Below are 17,862 nucleotides of genomic sequence, written 5' to 3' on the forward strand. Positions count from 1 at the left end.
TAAAAAAAAATGTAGAAGGAAGTGTAACTACACTTAACAACATCAAACTTGTAGTTGGAATGAAAGAACACGTAGGCGCAATTTTAACAAAAAAAAAAATAGAAATATTGAACGAACATTAAATCTAGTTGTTTTTCTCTCCGTGTGACACATAAATAAACGCTGAGTCTGTCAAGATAATTATAACATCTCCTGAAGGAATTTAAAGACACAGCTGCAAAAACAAATTCAAATCGTGGTACCTGGGGAGAAACACTGTGCTTACCTACTACGAGGTAGTTACCTCGTAGTTCGGTGAGCTGTATAAGTATTCTGTTACTCCTGTTACTCCGGTCAATTTCAGTATGACTTGATGCCTTGTAAATGGGCATGCTGATTTGTTCGGTTAACAGCGCAAAGAAAGTAAATGAAGGAGATAATATTTGGGTAATAATTTAGATAATATTTTATCAAAGGAATGGAATGCACTCCCACCATAGATGTTCCCAGAAAAATACGACCTCGGTGTCTTTAAGATAAAAGTGAATATGCTAAGTATTACTGAATCGGTGAGCTCCATCTTCGACTATATCTTCACCTTCCATCGGGTGTGACTATGGTCAATAGCCAATCAGCCAAAAAAAAAAAAAAAAAAAAGTGGTTTTGTAATTTCTTTAATAATCATATTATAAAATAGCCTAGCCTAAGAGTTAAGATCTTAAGATAGATAAAGAGATAATAATAATAAAAAAAAGATGTTGATAAAATACTTTAAAAGAAAAGTGTTATCTAAAATATATACATACTGTGTAGATATAAATCGGATGTTAGTATAATTGGGTCAATTGGGTAAGCACTTCTTAAATAGTATATGAACAGCTATCTATTTTAGAAAATTAATCGTTGATTACTTTGTGTGGTACAAAGTATCTACGAGAAAGAAAGCTGATCATGATGAAACAAAATCAATAAAACGATAAAGTGGATACGTGACCCTGAATAGGATTTTAATGCATATTCTATATAGTATCTCTATGTATTACAATGCAATGAATCACGAGCCCTTTCGATCCAGAAAAAAAAAACAGTAGACAGTAAAAGTTTTAATAACTATGCACTGCAATTTATAATTAAATTTATGAGTAGATCTAACTAAACATTATAATATCCGTAAGTATTATGAATTGCATTAGATGAAATGAAAAATGAAATAAAATGAAATAAATGTTTATTCAAAAACTAAACCTACAACTAAATTTATCTTCTGCCAAACCAGAGTATGGTTTGTCGGCAGACGAGGCTCCAGATACATTAGGTTCTATAACTAAATACTTATATGTACTATTTACTAGTTACTAGCAATAATAGGTGCATATAATGAAGTATAGGGCCGATACAATCAGTTATCAATGTTATCATCAATAATTACCTAATATACATTAGACGCCTGACAAGCGACCTATTAAAAAAAAAAAAATAATAATGTAAATCATGAAAAGGTATGAAATTAGTGAAATATTATTGTACGAGCCGTACACCTTAGATGATATGATTCTTGATGGTTGATGGTAGTCTTGATAGAAACACTGATTTTTGATACACTTATAAATTTATTGATAACCAAGGTATACTGAGTACTAGCTAGGAGCACGTATAAACATAAACTAATGCATAAATCGATGTATAGCGTAATCGCAAATACAGCGATCAATCAATCAATCAATCATTATTTATTTGCAATAAAACATAACTAAATGCATGCAAATGCAATCAAGCAATGCAAAGCAATTCTAATCAAGTCATAATTATATTAATTTTAATGCTGACGCGAGAAATGTGCGATGCTTGCATTGTACAATTATATTGTATGCTATTGAAGAAAGAAAAAAAAAACAATCGTATATGTATATAAAAAAAAAAAATGTACGTAATGTAATGTTTAGTAGTTTTCGAGAAAAATGCGGAAAACTACGGAACCCTACACTGAGCGTGGCCCGACACGCTCTTGGCCGGTTTTTAAAGATCAAGGCGAGACTTTTTGAGCTTTAATCTCAAAACAACGCGTAATTTTCTATACTAAGAAAAACTGCATTCATAGTTTTAAAAAAAGTAATTTTATTCCTATTTCATTGTTTACAATGAAATAGGAATATATAATTTCGTCTATGTTCCTTCCTGCGGCTTAGCTCGCGTTAGAAAGAAACAAAAAGTAGGCAAGTAGCCTATGTCACTGTCCATCCCGTCAACTATCTCCACTTTTTAGACGTCTGATCAAATGCCGCATTGTCATGAAACTCGCATGCGAGATCTCATACTAAATCAACCCTTATAATCATAAGATATAACCCTTGTACGATCCCTGATAGCAGCAATCCCACTCAGCCGACTTAGCGAAGTTTGATCTTAATAAGTTTGAAGTTCAGTGAGCGTTGCTTCGCTCATTCCATTTCAGATGGAGTCTAGATTAGATTAGCTCTAGTGACCTACTGCAATGGCGGTTTCCTTCCTTGTATTTCTGTTACTATAGATATAATACGTAGATTTAATTCAGACTTTAGTGTTTGTTTACGATTAGTACCTAAATAATTTCATACGGTAATGTAGATACGTACGTAATTCTGTCAAAAGTTACACTCTTTATTGAGCGCTACCAAAAAAAAATTGATTAATCTCGTCGAAACCTTGTCAACATTCTGTGAATTTCTTTTTTTTAAATACACTCATTTAAAAAAAACCCCGGAGAGGAGTCATCAAACCTTGGGCTACAATAAAGGTGCATCCACAACCCCGGTCAACTGTTGAGGAGCAATTATATTTCCTCGCTTCATTGTTCGATATAATTATTAAGTTTACATTATTGTAGTTTATTTAATCTACTGGCAACATATTGCACGCTTATTTTAGAGATTTATAAAAAATAAGTATTTCAATTGCCTCTAAACCCCACCCTCAGGTCGGTGTCAACCGGCGGTGGCAACCTCATTATTTTTTCGTGCACGGCAACAGACGCACGCGTCCACTGCACTATCTTTTGATACTAAGTTTATCTTGGTCGTTGGCAATGCCAAAGCGTAAAACGCACTGACCAAGAAAAACAGTGGACTAGTATTTTTATCATCATCTACGGATGATCACACAACGCGTACTTTTAACAAGACGCGAGCCTGGGGGTTGACCGTGAGTCAACACGAAGGCATAACTCATGTAAGACATGGTGATTCTATTACGAACACATGTTGATATGAACATTAGTTACTGAATGTTATCCGCGAGATAACACTAAGTAAGACGCGCATTCGCGCATATGGGTGAAATCTACACCGAGAGAAATTTGCATTGTGAATTCAACAAGTTCGACTTGTTGCGGTTTATCCGTTTGAATCAGCCAAACGTATGTTTAAAACAATATGTGTCAAGTTGTTTTTATAAAATCGACTTGTTGATTCAAATATATTGCCGATTCAAATGACAAGTAGCTTGTTGTCTGAACCAAAGAGCACGTAGGTGCTATTTTAACCAAAAAATTTGTTGAACGAACATGAAACTGGTTGTATTTTCTCTCAGTGTACCCACAATTTTGGTACTATTTTTATTTTAGTTTTTATAAAACTAAATTATGGCTTGGTTTTTGTTCTGTTCAGAAAGCACCGTTGCTTTCTCGAACAAGAAGTCACGGAGACCGAAATGGTACATTCCGGACAACCAACTCGATTACCAGGACTCGAATTCTCCATACATCGAGAATGTTCCGGAGATCTTACCTGAAGACGCCCCTGCGGGTACGGCGCCAGGCTCAACTCCTGAAAATTCAGCTCCAAAAGTACCTGATTTGGACCCAGACCTGGTTACCGCGTTTAGGTGAGGCTATATACCGACCATACACCCATATTTGGGGAAAAATTCACGGTAACTTAGCCTCCCCTTGGTTATCATTAGTCCGCAAGGGTTTACCAAAGATTTGAAGGATAAGATATTAAAAGAATACCTTATCTCCGAAAATTGTACGTTTTTTTAAGCATTTAGATGCTTCATGCAGAAATTTCTGCGGCCATTACAGCCATGCTGTTTGTGGCAGCTGCCAGTTGCGTTTAGGTAGGCATTACAGCCATAAACCGAGCTATTACTGTTCTATTGACGTCTGATGATATATAAGATCACTGCTACCAAGCTGTTAAGCGACAGTTGTCGCATCTTATCAGACTTGCATTATTGCAAAACCCAAGCACGTACAAGGCTTGTCACACCCAGGTTATAAAAACCTTTCTTGACCATAATTCAAGATGCGGGCGATTTACTCTATGGAAGTAAACTCCCGGAAAAAATAAAAGCCTCAAAAGTAATTGAGAAACAATGGCTACAGATAAAAAAGTCTGTATATTCGGGAAAGAGCAACACGGCTCCATCAACTTCGACAACAACGTCGGCGCGCAACCAATACCAGTTTCAGGGAAACGGGTCAGGCCTTCCTCGTTACCAGTCGAAAACGGCGGGGGGAGCCCAGAGAAGGACAGCAGTCAACCAACCCCGAACCCTCCAGCCAGACCAGCAGGCCAGGGCAAGCCCCGTGCCACTCCTCAACAATGAGTCAGTTACCTCACGCTGGTAAAATAAAATATTTTTTATGATTGCTGGTCAAAAATAACATCAAATGAAGTTATTTTAGATTCGCTTAAAAACGGTTGCTCGGTAACTTTTGAACGTCCGGTTTTTCAAGACGTTGTACCCCAAATAAATTGGGCAAGTAGTGAAAAAGCCGTTATGGAGGTACGTCCAAAATTTAATTCAGCTGGATGCAGTTGTCCCTTGCATCCCACAGCATGACCAGTTTATTTCGAGAACGTTTTTGTCACAAAAATGTAATGACACCAAACGTTTTATTCCAAATCTCGAAAAGCTGAACAAATTTATTCCTAGAGAACATTTCAAAATGGAAAACCACAGACCAACTGTTAAGCTTATACTTACTAACAGGTAGCTTCATGGCTACAGTTGATTTGAAGGAAGCTTACCCACTGATTCTTATTGCGAGACAGTGCCGCAAATATCTGAGCGTCCATTTTGAAGATGAAAACCCTAGTTTATTAACTTAAATGAATTTACGGCTTTGTCTTATGGTCTTTTTTAGCGCGGTATTTTATGTGTCGGGTACTCTTATGTAGAGTGTTTACGAAACGTAAACGTTAACCTACTAGAATGCTTGTGCTTTGTCATAAACTATACTAATAGGACATTAAAACCGCGACAGGTTTGTCGAGACTTAGGTTTTATGTTCAACTCAGTCGATTTTTTTACCTACGGGAAAAATGAGAGAAAAATCGACGTGATGGTTAGAAAATCTCTGTCACTACACTCTTGTTCCGTTAGAGAATTATCTCAACTGATCGGAGTACTTATTGACGCATGCCCTGCAGCTAAATTTGGGTGGCTATATACTAAAATTCTAGAACGCCAAAAATTTCTAGCCTTGCAACGCGACCCAAACTATAGTAAGAAAATTAAATTACCGAAACTAATATTAAATGATCCGAACTGGGGGATGAATATTATATTCTCTTGCACACGGAGCGTCGAGATCCGAGGAAAAAGCTTTCCACATAGACCAATTGGAAATGTTAGCAGTATGTTTACCTCTTAATATTTCTTTAATGACCGTCGTTGTGACTGTTTTATATTAATTCGTATAGACAATACGAAAGATATAAGCTATATGACTATATAACTGATATAAGCGATGAAAATCGCATGGGCAACGTTCAATTTCGAAATTTGACCGACCCTTTCAGACGGATTTGGCAGTGGTGCGAAGAAGCTAAACCTTTGGTTTTTTTGCATCGTATATAAATATTAAATATACGAAAAACAATATAGAAGTAGACCGGGTATCACGAAATGTGAATCTCGATACTGAATGGGAACTATCTCATGAAGCGTTTATACTGCTACGCATAATGTATACTGCTGGTGAGCCTGATATTGATCTTTTCTCTTCTCGCTCCAATGCCAAATGTACACTTACTTATCATGGTGGAAAGACCCAGATGCATCAGCTGTAGATGCTTTTACACTAGACTTTTACAGTTTTCCTCCATTGCCGATCATTTTAAAATCTTTAAAAAAAGATAATTTATGACAAAGTAACAGGAAGTTTAGCTTCCCCGTCTGGCAATCCCAAGCGTAGTTTCCTTTGTTAATGTCACTAGTAAAATCCGATATTATTTACATGAGCCCCGAAGAACATAAGGTCTGTTCTGATCACAGCACCAGGAATCCGTTCCACAAGCGCCTTCTCCTGGGTGCAGCGGTGCTCTCCGGTAAAGGTTATCTGAGGAAACTTCATGTGATCGCATCTATTTCTAAAAATACCATTCAGCAATATAACGTTTTGTTTAAACGTGGTTTAAACTATGGTGGACATTTTGATCACAACTCGATCAAAACCTTTTTAGTAGTTCGATTAAGTTGATTCTAAGATTTTTAACGGACCAGTTTAACGCAGGATCGTCATATTATGGATCCATAAACAATCATAAGGTCAGCATTATCCCTGTTTCTCAGGACAAAAAAAAAAAAAAAAAAAAAAAAAAAAAAAAAAAAAAAAAAGAACATGTTAAACGTTTGTTAAAACGCACATTTAAAATGAGACCTATTTTTCCAAAATATAATTACTCTTGGGATCCAAAAATAGTATTGGATTACATTGATGAATGGTATCCAAATACGACTATAGAGCAGATTACCTAGGTACTAAAAAGCTTGTCGTATTATTGGCATTATGCACTGCCCATCGCGTGCCAACATTCTTACTGATTAAATGAGTGAATATACACTACCCAAATGGGGTAAAAATTATCGTGTCAGATATAACCATCTGCCCCGACATACTTATACTGTTCCTTTCGTACCTTAAAGAAACGTGTCACGCGACTTCGGTCCTTCGCGAGTATCTTACTCTAACAAGCGATAAAAGGGCCTCCGAACTCAGAACACCTCTTATTAACTGCGAAGCGCCCTCACAGGGACGCGATGGCACAGTCAATAAGCAGGTGGATAAAACAAGTACTAGCGGAGATCGGGATGGACGTGGCAACATTTAGTGCACACAGGCACTCGCCATGCTACCACGTCTACTGCCGTTTCGGCAGGGGTCAATGTTTGACATTATCAAAAAAACTGCGGGTTGGACCTCAACCTCGCAAATATTTCCTAAATTCTGCCATCGTCAAATAGTTGACCTATTTGCAAGATCAGTTTGCTATAATTAATTATGAACTGTGTTACTGAATAAGACTGATCTTGTGTATAAATTACATAACTATGTAATTGCTAGTTGTTTAGTAATAATTATGCAACAAAATTGAATGATAAATATTTAATTTTGTTTTCACAATTGCCATACGCAAAACTTTGTCTCTAAACAACTACAATAATGTAAACTTAATAATTATATCGAACAATGAAGCGAGGAAATATAATATATGATCAAACGAGCTTCGCAAGCGAAGTTCGATCGATATTATATGACTCGCTTCATTGGAAGATATAATTACCCTCCCTCCCGATACACCCAGATTCCAAAGTTTTGCTTGGAATAATCTCTGAAAATAATGAGGTTGCCACCGCCGGTTGACACCGACCTGAGGGTGGGGTTTAGAGGCAATTGAAATACTTATTTTTTATAAATCTCTAAAATAAGCGTGCAATATGTTGCCAGTAGATTAAATAAACTACAATAATGTAAACTTAATAATTATATCTTCCAATGAAGCGAGTCATATAATATCGATCGAACTTCGCTTGCGAAGCTCGTTTGATCATATATTAATGCATGAACATTGTAACGTAAGGTAGTTTTTACCTATGTACTGTCAACCAATTTGAATCCTAGGCCACATCTTTGCATCGTAGACGTCAATGTGACTTTTATGGCAAATAGTACACGGTGTAAATAAGAGGTTCTAGTTGGTTTGAGGTTGTTTGAGGTTATAAATTGAAATAGATATCATACACGAAAGAAAAAACGTCAAGGCCCACTGATGGTCGAGCCGGGAATCCAACCCGGGTCTTCAGCTTACGCGGCTAACGTCATTACCACTAAACCACCCGCCCGCCGTGGTACCCGACGAAATTTCTCTAGTGTGTGTTACTGCTTGTACTGAATATACATATTTGTGTGAATGCATTTTCAAATGAATGTCGTTACAAAACTTAGAGTTTTAAATGATTCACGGTTAGTTTCATAAGACTTATATTGACCGGGATATAAACCGTGATTACCTTTTTGATTTTTCTTGGTGTCGCGATATTAATCAAAAAGGTAATCCCGGTCAATATAAGTCTTATATTACAAAACTTTACTGCAAATTCAGTTTCATTCACTGCTGCGAATTGACCAGCTGATGTTTGTATGTAATTTCTCGTTATCAAGTTACCTTGAGGTCGCAGGTGGTGTTAAGTAGCAGGTTGGAGGGCTTGAGGTCCCTGTGTAGCACGTTCGCCGAGTGGATGTACTTCAGCCCTCGTAGTATTTGGTATAGGAAATAGCAGATGTGGTCGTTACTTAATTTCTGTAACAATAAATCATTTTTCAATACTAAGTATACCTACTTAGGGAGGTATACATAGGTATACATAGAGTTTTAAGGAATGTTGTATTGTTGCCCTTTAGCGATAAGACCGCCTGTTGTCTGCCTCTATTTATAATAATTTGTTTTGTCTCCACTGTATCTTTTGCTGAGGTGTGCCAATAAAGAGTATTCTATCTATCTATGTGAACGAATGTCACTTAAGAGTCTCAGACATAGGGACAGTTCAGACAGAACAGAAGTTTCTTTTTTGACTTCATTGAAGCATTCTACACATTACAGTCGCCATCAATAGAATCAAATTGTATTCAAAATGTATTTAATGTCCATTCTAACTCATCAAATACCGGCTAAATCAATGTGTGATTTAATCAATTCATAACACACAATTGGAACAATAAAAGAGGTCTACATGTATATTTTATTGAATGGTTTGTTTACATTGTTCACAATTTCTATTGACGGCGATTTTAGACATTGAATAACGTTCGATGAGAAACGATCGCAGCATAGCATCTATACTTTTCTTATACGGGATCGTTTAGAATGCTACAATGAAGGTGTATACGAGTTTTAAGCTTATTTTCTCTCATTATTACGAGGAAGATACCCATTTTGAACTTAAGATCACTGACCCATATACACTGAGAGAAAAAACAACCAGTTTTCATGTTCGTTCAACAAGTTTTTTGGTTAAAATAGCGCCTACGTGCTTTTTGGTTCAAACAACTTAGATTTTGTTAAGTGTACATAACTAGTACATTCTACAAGTTATTTGAATCAACAATATATTTGAATCAACAAGTCGATTTTATAAAAGCCACATGACATATTGTTTGAAACATATGTTTGGCTGATTCAATCAAATATCCTTTTACAAGTTTGACCTTGTTGTTCGAACAAATTCGACTTGTATCATCAATATTGTGATTTATTCCGTTTATTAAAATACTTTTGTTTCAAACGGATAAACCCGCAACAAGTTGAACTTGTTAAATTTACAATTCAAATTTCTCTCACTGCAAAATTATTTTCCATCGTATTTTCATGGAAACACACGAACATCTCATGTTATTTCAGTCCGCACGAAAAGTACTGAAGTAGCACGTCAAATACGAACATTTCCGAGAAACGACAGAATATAAGATCAAACAACGCGGAAGTTATATAAACATGACAAAGAGAAAAGATCTACTGGTGAACCTTAATACTTTTACAAATAAAAATATAGAAGGATAAGGAAAACCGAAAAAACGACACGTGCATTTGATGGATCAACATAATCCAATAGAAAAAGGGAATGTAATATTGTATTAGAAGTCAGACATCAAATGTAGGTTAAAATGAGTGGTAAATATTGTACCTGTGTCTTTAACAATTTGTATAAATCTGTTTCCATTAGGCATTGCACGATGTAGACATCCTTCATTTGATCAATAGAATCCGCCCTTAAAATATCTCGAATGTCGATTACCTGTAAAAAAAGAAACGTGTAAAAAAATTGATAATAAGGCGTGGGAATATCACAAAATTTGAAGAATTCAACATAATAATAAAAACAGGTTTTTACTAAATTAAGATATTTGATGAGATTCCGATTCTGGGTTCGTAGCCGAATGGCACAAACGCTCACGAAACGCTCGTAGATATCTATCGCTCTTGCGTATTGGCGCGACAGAGCCAGACTACCTTTCGCGGCGTTTCGTTTTCGTTTCGCGTCGGAGAATTGCCATTCGGCTACCTGCAGGAATCAAAATCTCATAGAGTTACGACACCTTAAGTTTTCGTAGCTCAGTAGCTAAAATTGCGCTTTTGTTGTACTGCTCTTGGACTATGTCGATCTACCGAATTATATGATAATCGGAGAATAATAACAACATAAGGAAAGTGTCCGTTAATATCACGTATTTCGATGACACTCGTCACTTTTTTCTACGGCGCAAACGGGCTCTACCATTCTTGTTCTTGCATTAACGTCTCTACAAATTTACACACTCGTAGCGCTACGCCGTAGACTTCGTAGAGTGTAGATTGCTACGCAAGGAGCCCGATTCAAACGCGCAGATATATTAATTTGACACATTGGCCTGAGTATGTCGCTAAAATAAATTGATAACAGTACTTAATATAATAAAACATTAGTAAGAAATAAATTTAAATTGGTGCAGTTGAAATTCACTACGGCACGAATTTCTCTCGCAGAGATAGGGAATGAAATAATAAATTATGAATTCGCGCGTCACTCACATGTATTTGCTCATATTAGAATGCGTACGTGTCGTGCATGCAGATATGGGATTTCATACATAAAAGCAAATGAATGTCCCCTTTTTGAACAAACTGGCAGGTTACGCAGTAAAATTCGTCAAAGCTTTATGCCACGACAAGTGCATGTAAGCAAACGTTAAAATTCATGGAATCTATGCAAAATGTAACAACTATGTAGTTTTCTTTTGAACAGAGCGTGAGCTTTAAAAACAAAGAGGATTAAATATATACGATACATCAAAGGAAATGTTATTCATTGAAATGCAGTCGTGAGAGGTGTCTTGTTTTGCCATTTTATCGTGCAGATTAATGCATATTTTAGAGCACGGGCTCTAGGTAACGCAATATTGCGCTTTATAGGGGGGACATATTTATGACATTTTTAATGCTGGTTATAGTCTATTTTTATTAAATCTTATTCTCGGAGTGTAAATAAAATAATAATATTGGTCGCAATGCAAGTATAATAAAGACGAGGTATACAATAGCAGTCTGATTATGACTTTCAGGACACAAATATTTGTATCGTGAAAACATTGCTACAATCATATATCTACATAAACAGCTGATTGATAAAACAGCCGAAGTTTGCTAAAACAATACATTATTACTCGTGGAGAGTATTATCAAAGAACTTGCACATCAAAGAAAAAGTTAAGTACTTATATCTAAAGATTACAAGTGCTTCTTCAAAACAAAAAAATACAAAAATGTTAAAAATAGAAGCAAGCTGTTTAAAGCTGTGCGAGATAAACCCAGCTGCACCCTTTGTGCGTTGTTTGAACTGCACGTGGGATTTACAGGTATATTGCGTCCCTTGGCGGTATAAATCGCATTAAGCGATATTGGATGTCTTTATAAAACTAGCGTGTAATGTTGTGCTGCCGTAAACAAGCGTTTGAGCGAGTTTCATGTTAGAATCGATACATGAATCAATCTAATACTGACTTTAGGGTTTCCCCAAACCTACTGACTGCATAAATTAAATCTCTTTTCATAGTTATGAATAAATATTTAATATTTCAAAATATATAAACTGAAATAAATCACTTTAAAAGCAATTAAAAGTAAATTAATGTAGTAATATTTTATTCGAAAACACCGACTTGCTACATAATTATTGTTCCAAAACTTTTGATTAAATAAAAGTAACATGATAAATCGGACTTTAATTGTTTCGTACCGAGACTGAGGGCTCAATTTTCTGCGTATCAGTGGAAATAATTACGAGGAATATTTTCATAACAACTATCATTACAGCTGTAATTTAAACCACAAAAAGCAGTACAGTCTGTAGAGCCGTTTCTGTCATTAGAAAAAGCGACAGATTAAAAAAAAATGTTAGCGCGAATTGCTATCGACTATCGACCGATCGTTCCATAGAAAATGTTCAAATATTCGCGTCTTTTTCTAGTGACAAACTTGTTCATGGGCTATACCTATGTAAAACAACATATTTCCACAGTTAAAACGCCCTTTTCAGTACGATGTAATTAACACATTCAGTGCAAGCACAGTATAATAAAGAGTACTATCGTACAGTATCGTACACATAACGTGGGATAAGGGTAGGAGGAAGAAGACTATCGTACAGTATAGTCACTCCCGCTCCCCGCTAAAAGTGCCCGACCATCCCCTCTCGGTTACTTCACAGTTACTGCCTGTCAAAATCGCGAACAGTCTACCTGCCATCTCACTCTTACAAGCATAGTACGCATTCACCTACACGAACTTAGACTGTGTGCTAGGAACGCGCCTCTTTCATATATTTGATCGTCAGTGTCCCAGTAGGCCTAGCACATGATGGCCGCGGGAGTATGTCGCCGCGAGATAGACTACCTGTCCTTATGTCATTAATACAATTAGACAAAGACGTGTCATCTATCTCGCATTTTCATACTCCCGCGGCCATTTTTTCAGTGTCCCAGGTCTGGTGAAAGCGAGTGCTACGCGCTACGAATGTAGCCGATAACATGTTATAACCCGTATCTACCGAACAGCGACTACGAACAAAAAGTCGCCGGGCTCGTCGCTGGCACTTCATGAGAGAAGACAGGCATGTTCAAACCAAAATAAATAAATGAATAAATGGTTTAAAGAGAAACGAATTCTGAGCTCCTGTACATATCATAGGTGTAGGTATACTAATTTTCGTAACTATTAAATATATAGTTTATATCGAACTAAAAAAAGTAACTTGAACTACTGATGTGCCGAAGGAAAGTTTCCAAAATTCTGAAATTTTCACATAGGAAAACTCCGAAAACTTTCCATACTTTGTATGGACAATTGTATGGACGGAAATTTCCATTTCATAAATTTAAATTCCCTTTATTTTTCGTGAAAGTTTCGTGAATTTTTCAAGAAATTTAAGATTTTTTGGAAAGTTTCCGCAACTTGCACATCACTAACTTGAACTGTGGCGGACTGTCGTAGTATTTTATTCGTAGAGACATGTTGCGTTTTTGGAAGGGTTTCAACGGATGACCCGCATCAAAGTATGGTGGAACGGTACCTTGACACTAAGCCGAGTGGAAACCTTTTCACGTATTCAGTGACGTGAGTGGTTTTGTGACAGCAACTAGTTCCGTTTCTGCTGTTTAAAATTCCAAATTGAAATTCTATTCGGCTTAAATGAATAAAATTTTGTACAAATACGAGTAACAAGACTATGCAGGTGTGATTCGAAACGTTAAGTCTCTTTTGACACTGACATATCCGATATGCCGTAATTTAAATTTCGAATCAATCCGTACGGCGCAGTTCTGAGCATTTTCAGAATTTGGGACCCCCCAATTAGCGTAAGTTGTTATCAAAAATTAACTCACTGTCAGTTTTGTGACGATAATTAAGCATGAAATTTCTATAAACATATTGTTTTTGTGGTTATTACATAAACTTTAACCAATAATCTACATTCAGAATGTGAAAAAAGTAAATTTTTAGACAGATTTTATTCTTAATTGTCGTCACAAAACTGACAGCGAGTTAATTTTTGTTAACGATTTATGCTAATTGGGGTGTCCCAAATTCTGAAAATGCCCTTCTACGAGATTGGTAAGTACCTACTATTTAATTGATTTTGATTTAGAATAATGTAAATAGTTAACTTACGTTTTCATGCTTAAACCGTGTAAGGATTTTGATTTCTCTTAAAGTCCTCTGACAATATGTCTGATGCTCGAAGGGCGATATTTTCTTAATGGCGACTTTCGTTTTCTTCACGTTGTCGAAGGCCGACCTGTAACAAAGTAATAAATCATCGTATGCGAAGGTTGGCCACCCCTGAAAGGGTATTATCACATGAACACGTATTAAAAGTTAAGTGGGAAATGTGGGACGGACGGTCTCCTGTATGGGCAAAATGGTAATGGTAGATATTTTTCATGGTAAGCTGTCATTCGTGTAAACCTTTATAGAATTAATGATATAAAGGATGAACTATAATAGGGATTTTTTTACTTTATTTATTTATGAAAATTTTAGGAAAAAAGGTTTTCTTGTAACTAAACACGTTCTCCTTTAAGTTCGAAATTGATATGCTTACTTCCTTATGAAAATTATTCTCGGAACCAATAAGAACACGCGATATTACTCGTAGGCGGACATTTTCAGAATTTGGATGCCCCCAATTAGCGTAAGTTGTTAACAAAAATTAACTCGCTGTCAGTTTTGTGACGACAATTAAGCATAAAATCTGTCTAAAAATTTACTTTTTTCACATTCTGAATGTAGATTATCACTTAAAGTTTATGTAAAACACAAAAACAATATTTTGATTGAAATTTCATGCTTAATTATCGTCACACAGCTGACAGTGAGTTAATTTTTGTTAACGACTTACGCTAATTGGGGGTCCCAAATTCTGAAAATTCCCAGGCACAAATGTTGTTGATAGTCTAGCTTTATTTTTTATACCACAATTTTATTGCACCTTCAAAGAGCTGCATTGTGTTAATATTTATTGGAAGTAATTTCTATTCTAACGTAAATAGACATATACGTAACATAATATAATATACGACATATACTGAACCTATAACATATATATAGAGGGGGGGGACGCACTTTTTTTCCTTTAGGAGCGATTATTTCCGAGAATATTAATATTATCAAAAAACGATCTTAGTAAACCCTTATATTACCTGTCCAACATATATCACACGTTTTAGGGGGGTACCCTAATAAAACGTTTTTTCCATTTTTTATTTTTGCACTTTGTTGGCGTGATTAATATACATAAAAACAGTTGCTGAGACATGGAAAATGTTGACTACGGAACCCTAAAAACAGTTGCTGAGACATGGAAAATGGTCGGATTTCTAACAGGACATAATATATTTTCACTTTAATGTACATAATTCAAAACATTCCGCTATTATGGTTATCGCTATACTTTTCTCTTTTTATTAGGCGTAGAACATTACCCCGGGCGAGGTGGGCATATCAACAGCTGAAATAACTTGGAAATTACTCTGCTTTACGAAAATAAACTCTTTTTTCTGTTTTCCAGGAAAACCTACGCATATTATCATTGAAAACAAAAGCCTGTTTCTTGTTTTTACATCGCGTTTATGTTGGGTTAGGCTTATTCGAACTTACCCTGAAATCAAACTTGAGTCATGTCATAAAGGAGCCTAAAGATTGTCAGCTCGCTATATAATATCGTGCGATCAGTTAATCTAATCATAAAATTGACTAGTATAGGTACTATCAGCCGTAAAAGTGCATGGCGAATTTATCATTCGTAATTTCTCCATGCACTTTTGCAGCTGATAGTAAATTATAGGTTTATTTCCGCACTGGTAGGGCTGTATCATATAAGTAGTCGTGAAACATAAAAACACGTAACACAAAAAATAAATAGTTGAAATGGGACTGGGCTGGTCATGTCTGCCGAATGCCGGACGACTTGTGGGCTAAGATAACCACGAAGTGGGAGCCCCACGAGTCAAACCGGGGATCCGGCAGACCACATCGGCGATGGCGGGATAACCTCGACTCATTTTTATGTGGTTGGTCAGACATAGCACTTAACAGAGACGAATGGAAAAAGAGGGGGGAGGCCTTTGCCCAGCAGTGGGACACAGCAGGCTCCTAATAATAATAACAAAAAATAAAATTGAGATATGTGTAAATGTGTATACAGTACAATGCATGACATTTATCTATGGGTGGATTATGTGGTTAGGTATAAAACCGGCCAAGAGCGTGTCGGGCCACGCTCAGTGTAGGGTTCCGTAGTTTTCCGTATTTTTCTCAAAAACTACTAAACCTATTAAGTTGAAAACAGTTTTCCTAGAAGTCTTTATAAAATTCTACTTTTGTGATTTTTTTTCATATTTTTTAAACATATGGTTCAAAAGTTAGAGGGCAGGGACGCACTTTTTTTTCCTTTAAGAGCGATTATTTCCGAAAATATTAATATAATCAAAAAACGGGTTTTAGTAAACCCTTATTCATTTTTAAATACCTATCCAACAATATATCACACGTTGGGGTTGGAATGAAAAAAAAAAACAGTCCCCACTTTACATGTAGGGGGGGTACCCTAACAAAACATTTTTTTCCACTTTTTATTTTACCACTTTGTCGGCGTGATTGATATACATATTGGTACCAAATTTCAGCTTTCTAGTGCTAACGGTCACTGAGATTATCCGCGGACGGACGGACGGACAGATATGGCGAAACTATAAGGGTTCCTAGTTGACTACGGAACCCTAAAAATGGAAAAACCTTCGGACTACAAGAGTTTCGTCTTACGTCCGAACGTGGTGACAGTGACAGGTAACCCGCAGCGAAATTTATGGGACAGGGGCTTAGAAGCTTTTAACGCAAGGCTATGCGGGTGTAAAACCTAAACATAAATAGTTTTATGTTTGCCCAGGAGGATTAGGCATACAATGTTACGAGTTACTATGTTGTAAAGAAAGGCTCTGGAAGCTAGGGAAAATTGGACATTATGAAAAAAAAAACCTGGATAGATAACAATAAGATCTAGGGAGGGAATTCGCCGCGAAAGGCGCCAGTGTAGACGGTGGTCTCGAAGTGTCATAGTAAGTTTATACTTGCGTCCAAGTTGAAAGACGACCAAGCGAGCAAGCCAAGCTACGCTACGAGGCGCGAGTGTAATCAGCTATCAAATTTTTCCTACCGTAAAAACAATGGATGCTGTAATTGGAATAACAACTTGCAGTTATGCCAGATTTATCGAGCGATTGCGGATTCGTTCGGCTCGTATACCTACGTAGTTTAAGTTGGGGTTAGCATAACTTGACGTTACTTTGTGAGATTTTTAACAACCCTAAATAGTCGAAAGAGATAGCGCTGAAATGAATTAGAAATGGAGAACACGATTTGATTATGAAATGCTGTCACACTTCGGTTTCGTAGGAAGTCTCTTTTCTCTAGTAATTTAATTTATTCTGTAATAATGTTAGCAATTTTAACTGGTGAATACAGAAACCAGCATTACTATCGAACTTAAAATTACAAGCTCATTTGCAATAAATACAGATTCATGTGTACTCGTATTCTATTACTGATTGTTTTGGGCAAACAGGCCCCAAATCACATTGTAGATAAATTCCCTTGCGCCAAAAATGTAAAGTTTCATAATTAAAGACACATCTGCGCCCATTATTTCGAGTTCCAACAATGTTAGGCGAGGAATGTTTGCTATCAACTGAATTACAGTAGCTACGTTACCATGACTGCTTGGGATTTACTTACCTGAAAACAAATAAAAATGACAGTTAATAGATATCACATTTATATATGGAAAAGCAACGTACATACGTTTTATTTATTTACGAGTATCGGATATTACATATGTCAGCGTTAATAGTGACGTTTCATCTGTATAATTAATATAAGCAAAGACATATGTAACTCCACCGTATAGACGGATAAATTCTAAGAAAAAAACATACCTCAAAGCCCTATAGAAAAAGGTACGGTGGCCGGTTTGGGAACGCTCGGCTAGATAATATTAATATTTGACATTTTACTTAACACATATCAAGCTAAC

The 17,862-nt window shown here is 36.2% G+C and overlaps 1 protein-coding gene across 2 annotated transcripts in view; it reads right to left on the minus strand.

The window, feature by feature from the left end:
• Window positions 1-17,862, minus strand: part of LOC125228352 (mitogen-activated protein kinase ERK-A) — a 141,451-nt gene that overhangs the window by 39,275 nt on the left and 84,314 nt on the right. The window contains exons 2-4 of one of the 2 annotated variants that reach the window (XM_048132884.1): window positions 13,944-14,070; window positions 9,925-10,035; window positions 8,409-8,543 (exon numbers count right to left, since the gene is read on the minus strand). In XM_048132884.1, the coding sequence (XP_047988841.1) occupies window positions 8,409-8,543; window positions 9,925-10,035; window positions 13,944-14,070 (373 nt within the window). The remainder of the gene's footprint in view (window positions 1-8,408; window positions 8,544-9,924; window positions 10,036-13,943; window positions 14,071-17,862) is intronic. The other variant, XM_048132885.1, reaches the window with a different exon arrangement.

This window comes from Leguminivora glycinivorella, chromosome 7 (genome assembly GCF_023078275.1).
Source record: "Leguminivora glycinivorella isolate SPB_JAAS2020 chromosome 7, LegGlyc_1.1, whole genome shotgun sequence".
Classification (NCBI taxonomy): Eukaryota; Metazoa; Arthropoda; class Insecta; order Lepidoptera; family Tortricidae; genus Leguminivora; species Leguminivora glycinivorella.